This window comes from Nelusetta ayraudi, unplaced genomic scaffold (genome assembly GCF_046127955.1).
Source record: "Nelusetta ayraudi isolate G7.1 ecotype Tasmania unplaced genomic scaffold, CSIRO-AGI_Nayr_v1 ptg000066l, whole genome shotgun sequence".
Taxonomy (NCBI): domain Eukaryota; kingdom Metazoa; phylum Chordata; class Actinopteri; order Tetraodontiformes; family Monacanthidae; genus Nelusetta; species Nelusetta ayraudi.
The window spans coordinates 499869-507500 of record NW_027466116.1 but is presented as its reverse complement, the minus strand read 5'-3'; the positions used below and the strand labels follow the sequence as shown (position 1 = coordinate 507500).

Here is a 7632-nt window from a genome sequence, read left to right as displayed (position 1 = left end):
AAAAGTCTGAAATAACTCAAATTCCCCGGGCGTGACAAACACAACAGTCTTCCGTCTCTTCTGTCGCTATCATTTTACGGCCGTGTTGAAAAGATTGTAGCCAGACCATAAAAGCTGGTTGTTGTCGGTGTTGCCTCGGTGTCACCGTGACTTTGGGTGTCACACCCTGGTTTTAATTCCTCCAAGAGGCCAACAAACAGCGAGGGGAACAGAGCCGCTTGGTGAACTTTGTCAGCCATAAAACATTTCGTTTTTTTTCAGCCGCGGGTTGAATCACCTGACACCGTCTGGCCGCGCACGCGACGAGGAGTATCACAGTGCGCCTAACGACTGGCGCAGCGTCGAAAAAAACACACACAAAACTGCTCTGTAAATTACAAGACCAGATGGGCTTGTTTATTTTGTTCAGTGAGTCTTTCTCCTGCACTCGCTGTGAACAAAATGGCAGTAAAGTGTGTTTTGTCATTGTTTTTTGTGCAAAATGTCAATGAATAGAAATAACTTAATGTTCACATTCGTTCAGTACCACTGAAGAGATAAATCTGTGATGATGGATGTGCAGCCGTTTCAAACTCAACTTCAAACTCATACAAGTATTGTAAACTGTATTCATACTTCTCACAGTACAAACATCATTTGGGTGTCTCGTTGTCGTTGATTTAAAAAAATATATAATACAACCATGTTTTTTTTTTTAAACAGAAATCAACTGCTGAAATGGCGATGTTTGTCGCATGTGTGAATAAATCGGTATGTACATGATACTGATATATTGATATGAAAAGGTAAAAGTGGCAACTGACGCAACAAAAGTGCGTGAGTTTTTGTCAAATCTGCCTTGAAAAGGTAAACAGTGACACAACATGTACAGTCCATATGCTTTGTAAATAATAAAAAAATATATATATAGACTTTACAGCAAATTGACATACACCAGAGATTGAAATCAAATATTCTTACTGGCTGTCAAATATTTACATGAAGTTTGATGCGTGTGGAGAATCTGTCTTGAGCTGCTACAGTTTGGCCTCGTCACAAAGAGCCCCTGTTTGTCCTTCTGTTACCGTCATTCCTTTTCACATTCTTAACAAATTTTTAACAATTTAATTTGAAAGGCCCAGTTTGTCAAATTTAGGGACATCTTGTAAGAGAAAAACAGATTTTCACCTCTGCTAAAAAAAAATGTTTTGTCCTCAAACAAGTTCCCTTGAAATGTTCCTCGATGAGCCTGGAAAAAAAAAAAAAAAAAAAGAAAATCAGTCTTGAACTTGTACCATCCAGAGGCTGAGAGGAATTTCACACTGGCTGCACACTTCCTCTCCTGCCAGAGCTTCGTCTTCTTCATCATCCTCGGCCTGCTTGAGGCCTGACCAGGTCTGAGAATAGGGCATCCCTGTGTCTTCAAACCCGCATTCGGGCTGAATGAAGTTCGCTGGTATACAGTTCGGTCTGTAGCTCGATGTGAGGACGTCGACGACTCCCTGCGGCCCAGGCGGGCGGTAGTGGTTGTTGCAGTACGGCTGCGTGGGCGTGTTCACGGTGCTGTCGTCGCAGCCCGAGTCGTCTGAGCTCGGCACCGTGGTCCAGTCCGTCCCGCAGCACTCGAGGTCGGGCAGGAGGGGCCTTCTCTGCGCCTCGCCCTCGCTGCCGAACTCCTTAAGAATCAGTTTTCCATTGGCGTCCCGCGTAGTGTCCACCAGCAGTGTCCATGGGTGCGTGTCCGGGCCGCTGTCAAAAGTATCCGGACGGGGCAACTTTGGACCCGCTCCATCGGTCACGCTGGGCAACATCGGGAAGTTGATGCCATCAGTCTGCTGAAAACCTTCCTGTTTCTGGACCCCCAACGTGCTGTAGATGACCGAGGATTGGCGGCTGCTGCCGGAGTTCGAGGTCACAGGCTGATGGCTGGGAACGTCTTGGGGAAAATATCCGTCCAAAGGAGGCGTTTCATCCAGGGCTCTCACGTCCACTTTGCAGATGGTGATGTTGCAGTCCTGGGGCTGCATGGACTCGGCACCGGACGTGATTTTCTGTATGGCACAGAAACCGAGAGCTCGTCAGGGCTGAACGTCAGCAGCCGCGAGTGACGCGTGAAGGAACAAAAGTAAGCGAGTCTTGCTCAGCGCTGACAGGTGCAACAACAATACGGGACTTCCACCTAATTTGTCACGGCTGGATGTGCCGTGACTCACTGCCAAACTCTGGTCTTTGGTCGTTTGTCTAAGTGCATATTTATCATCATGTCAGTGCAAGGACTTGATTTTCCCGTCGGGCGTCATTGCCCTGCGGTGGCTCAGGCCCAAGCGCTACTTGGCACTGACATTCCTTACCAACATCTCCGGTGTTTTGACTCCCTTGCCGCCCTTCACGTAGTGCTGCACGTACAGGACGGCCAGTATCAGCAGGGCCGCCAGCGAGGCGGCGGGGACGAGGAGCCACGGCAGGGGCCTCAGGGGGTTGCCTGTTGAGGGGGGAGAAAGAGAGGCAGCGCTGTAACAGAAACAGATTCCCTCGGGCACTTTGGAAAAGTGTGGAGATTCCCTACAAGTTTAGACATGGTAGCAGAAAGTTGGAGAGTGATTTCTTTTTCTTTCCCAGAATCCTGCCGCGAGCGCTGATCATTCAAACTGAAAACGGGAAACTTTTCTCCAGCATCTACTGGAAGTGGCGCCCCGACCGGAAGTGCGTTTGCTCTACTTTTCCGCCTGGATTCAAACGGCAGGTTTATCTAAAAAGTCGGAAAAACAGCTTTAGTGATATAGAGGTGTTATTTGTAAGCTGACGTTTTCTGCCTGCTGTTCTGTGTTTGCAGAACAAAGCGTTGTGCTGAGGTCAAAGATATGTTCCTTTTCTCCCAGTGCAATCTAATCTCCCTTCCTTTTTTTTTTTTTTATTGGCAAACAACAACAACAACAACAAAAGATGGAGACGAAGGTCAAAGCTGAAGACTTTTCCTTGGCGGAGGCTTCTTTATGATTTCACTCTACACTCAATCAGAAGTCAGCAAGAGTATTTTAACAGATATTGATCAGCAGTTTGAAGCCGTTACCAGAGCTTTTTAGTTGTTGTTCTTTGTCTGTTGAGACGGAGACGCTTGGAATAATAAGGCAGGAACTGAAAAAAACAGACATTGATTCACACCTGACTCCACTCACTCTCTGTTTTGTAACCCAGTCCTTGGAATCAGCTCGAGCAATCATCTGGTAAAGAGCCCATAGAAACCGTGGTGAATCTCAGGAAGGTGGATGGGACCAATCTTTCCAAAGCTGACCAATCAGATTTGTCGGTGCTAGTTTAGCCACATAGCTACAGTCTCCGGCCTCCTATTGATGCCAGGCCGTTTAAATGCTGGCCAAGCCAGTCGAACGTAAAACCAGTGTGCTGCTCTTTATTGTTCTTTATATGTGAGGAAGCCATCTGACACATGTGACACTACGCCAGCATCTAAGCTAGTCCCTTTAGCCGCAGCCTGGCCTCGCAATCATACACTCAAGTTGTTATTTTGGGGATTTTTTTTTTGTTGTTGTTTGAGCAACAGGCAGCAGTTGCTTCCTTGTCTCGTCTAAAATGCAGCTGTTTGATTGTGAAATCAATATGACTGAAATGTCCTGTTCGTTGCAGGTTGGCAAGTTGGATGGATGAGTGACATTCCAGAAGTGAAATCTCAGCCTGCTAATTCTGTTGCTTTTCAGTCGCTGCAAGTACTTATGAAGGTGTACTCAGTAATTAGAAACATCAATTCGCTGTTCTAGACGCCAGTGAAAAGTGTTGTGTTGTCAAGAGTAGTTAAGAGCATTTTAAAAACTATCAGGCAAACACAGTGTTAGACTTTGTGACGAAGAAGAGGGTGTATTTTTTACCTTCCTCGTGCTGCACAGGGACACAGAAGGAGGCCTTGTCGCTCTGATGTCGACCCATTCCAGAAGACGGGCTGTAGACCACGAAGCCGCAGAACTCGGCCGCCTTCTTGCCGAAGCTGATGGCGAAGGAGCCGGTTGTGTTTACGAGACTCTGGCGAGCGACAGAAAAACCGAGGGGGTAAATCCAGAAACCTTCCAGGCTAAATTTGAGCAGCAGGACAACTGGACTGCATTTGAAGTGCAGACTCACGTGCTCAGCCCACGCTGGCTCTGTGATTTGCAGGGTGTAAATAATCTCAGTATTGAAGTGCGGGTTTCTGGTGCCTCTGATGATGTCACCAACTGAGATGTTGTTGGGACCCGGCGGCAGGGTGACGTTGACGTGCAGGGACGAGGCTGTAGCGTACGTGGCCAGGACGGGCGGACCAAGATGGGCTGCGGAGACAAGGTTGAGACGCATTCCCAAAACTTGCAATTGTGACAGTTGGCTTTACAGCAACTGGGTGTGAAGACTCTTACTGTCAGCGATAGGCTTGAATCTCGTCGTGTAGCCATAATGCACACCGTCCACCAGCACCTGAGCCAGGTAGTGCACGTTGTACTTCGACGTGGTTTGGTCCGTCAGGTCGCAGGTCAGAGTCAGAATATTCTGACACTCTGCTATCGTCTGATACGTTGAGTTGTCTTCGTAGCTGTGAAAGGGAACAGAACGCAGCATTTATTTTTTTTGGCAGGATGGTTTGCTATAAAAAAAATAGAAATAAAATAAAGCCAAAAATGTGAGTTCTGTGTTTCCGCTGAGTGGTTTGGTGCGAAACCACCTCAAGCCAGAATGCATGTTTTTCTTTTCTGTTTTTCACTGATGCTATGATCTTTAAAATGCCCAATAAGTGCTGATTTACGGAAAGCGAACCTCTGACCGTGTTCTTCACGCCTAAAAACTGCACAAATGTTCTCCGTTGGGTCAAAGGATTGTAGTGGTAAAGAACAAACAAACTTTTAACTGACGTTGACCTTTTGACCCGACTGTGCAGTTCTGCTTCAAGTGATGGATCAGACAGACAAACAGCCATCAGGGAGGAATCTGACAACCAACCGGAAAACACTTTTAGTTACGATTAACATTGTGCTATTACAGAGGTTGCTCAGAATGTGTCATGTGACATCTGTGTGCAGTGCAAGATGCGGGGTCGAGAAGAACAGCGTTTGCTTTCGGAACATTGGACGCCGCTAAACGTCACGCACTGGACCTTTAAACTGGACTTCACCCTAGGCCAGTCCCTCCTTGGAGACCAAAGCGTTGCTAAGAGTCACTTCACCTTTATCCAGGTGACCGTCGTCAAGAGAAAAGTCAATATTGAGAATGTTTTCTTTTTTTCTGGGCCATGAGGGATCACACAGTATCAAAACAGTCTTCTCTTAGATGAGGCGACTTTGCAGAAATTAATGAAAGGCAGTAGGACACAAAATTCCACTTTAAGAGTCGTAAAAGCACTCAACAGGTGGCGCCGGTGTTATCGCTGTTACGGCTCCGGTCTCTCAGCTGCAGGCGGCTCAGCGCGACTGTGCCAACAAAACAAAGCTCTTGAAGAGCCGCAGCGTGACTATTTAAAGAACAACGCTTGAAAAGGTGAGAACTTCCTTAAGGCTTTTTGAAGCATAACCTAGAGCTTTAAAATAGCGAGTAAAATCAATCAGATTGTGGACCAGCAAACAGGGCAGAAGACAGTCGGTGGGGCAACGGCACGGCAGGAAAACAACCCTCCTTGTCCAAGACAACGACAACTTTTCTGAGTTCAAACTCATTGTGTGTTCTCAGCTGTGGCTGAGTCACAGACTTGCAGCGCCGTTACGAAACTGTTTGACTTGCCAGCAGTGAGGAAAAACACATGTAAAGCACGTCACTGAACTGAGATAGGGCCTCTGGTCAAACAGAAACATACTGATCTAAAATGTTTTTCAACTGTAAATCTTCTCCTAATCTCCTCATAAAATCCTCCTGGTAGGGCAAAGGGCGACGGGGACAAAGGTCGGGGCGTTGACTGCTCACGTCTTGTACTTGACGGTGTAAAGGGGAGGTCGGCCGGCGGTGGCAGGCTCTGCGGCGTCCCACTGCAGCGTGTTGTGGAAGTTGGTGGAGACGAACCTCACCCTGCCGTTGCAACTCGAAAGGCAAGCTGTGGGAGAGAGCAGACAATGGGAGAGTTGGGTCAGGAAAAAAAGCTGCACATTTTCCCTGGTAAACCTCATGTGTCCCCCCCCAAAGTGATTTATTTGATCTATTTCTTTTATCCTGGGCCACTATGTCAGGTGCACCTTGCTCGCAACGGGTACCTAATAAAGTGTTGTGCGTTCAGAGACGCTATCCTGCAGACCCAGTGGCTGTTTGAGTTCCTCTTGCCCTTCTGTGATCTATGACCAGTCCCCACATTCTGACCTTAGGGGTCAGCTCTAACATCGACAAGGCAGCCCACACCCCCCTCTCTTGATTAGAGATGGTTGTGACGTCAGATCTGCAGCAGTTCAGAAAGTCCAACCACCTTCAAAGTCACTTCAATCCTCTTTCCTTCCCCGTTCTGGTGCGCAGTTTGAACTAGCGAGCCGTCTTCACCACCTCGTTGTTGCATGACTGAATGCAACCATTGGACCGCCCTCATAAAGTGGCCAGTGAGCGCACATTTTAATTGTTTGCAACTATGGGAAGGGAGACGATGGCCTTGGTGACTCTCTGGAATGAAACGCTGAAGAGAGTCGTCATGTGTCAGCCTGGTGAATGGGTTTAGAAAAACATCCTCTGGTGCCAGGAGCAGCAGCAGCAGTTTCTTCTTATTTGAGCCGTCAGCGGTGATACACGAGCCCCTGCCATCGAGTCCAGTGGGCACCGCCAGGTGTGAGTGAGCAACACCCAGACCCGTTCGTTCACATGTGTCCCAGATTTTCTTTAAAAATATACAGAGTCCCGACTGTTTTACACCGTTAAGTCCATTTAGTGTTTTGCAAACTTTACAAGCTGCGCGATCAATAACAAATTAGCGAGACGCCAAGATGAAACTGCGGGCTTTCCATTGATTGCCACAATGCACGCTGGGGATTCCCCCCCCCCCACCCCCTCCACGTCATTCACACTGAGACAAAGTCATTCCCACTCCGCTTTACACGCCACCTTTTGTCGCGTCGAGTCAAAGAAAAATCCAGGCAGTACCGTGAACAATCGGGGCCTTCGGCACCGCCGGTGTACTCACCGTAGCAAAACAGCAGGAGGATGATGACTCTCAGGGACCACATCTTCATCGGCCGGGTCAGGTGTATGGAATGCCAAAGTCCGACTGGTTTGTTGAGGCTCCCAGTGAAAGAAGCATAAAAACACCAGAGAGTGAAGCGCTGCTAAAATAATAATAAGAATAAAACAGGTCAAAGAACACTTAGCTAATGGCCCAAAACCTCCTACATTAAAGGCACAATGTTATTTAAATCAGGCTTTGTGGGGCCCTCGCTCACACGCTCCGGCTGGGGAAAGGAGTGGCTTTGCTCAGGTGCACAGGTGTACTTTGGTTATATCCTCCTGCTTACTGTACGCCCTGCCCACCTCCTTCTGTCCAGTATCCTCACTTCCTTTTTCCTCCTCCCCCTCGCTCCATTCCACTTATCTCACTCTTCATCGCACACTCACACACACACACCTTTAAGTCACCAGTCTGGTTTCAGTGGTTTACTGGAAGTGGCGGCTCAAGACAGAAAGTGAAACATAGAACAGAGAAAAGTGATTTGACAA

General features: G+C 47.8%; 1 protein-coding gene across 1 annotated transcript; it reads right to left on the bottom strand.

The window, feature by feature from the left end:
- Positions 1-370: 370 nt before the first annotated feature.
- ifnlr1 (interferon lambda receptor 1) lies at positions 371-7409 on the bottom strand. The gene is made up of 7 exons (XM_076041401.1): positions 7103-7409; positions 5911-6037; positions 4380-4552; positions 4111-4295; positions 3861-4011; positions 2331-2461; positions 371-2030 (listed from the first exon to the last, which is right to left on the bottom strand). The coding sequence occupies exons 1-7, from the start codon at positions 7149-7151 to the stop codon at positions 1257-1259; spliced, it is 1590 nt and encodes a 529-aa protein (XP_075897516.1). The 5' UTR covers positions 7152-7409; the 3' UTR covers positions 371-1256.
- Between the last annotated feature and the right edge of the window lie 223 nt (positions 7410-7632).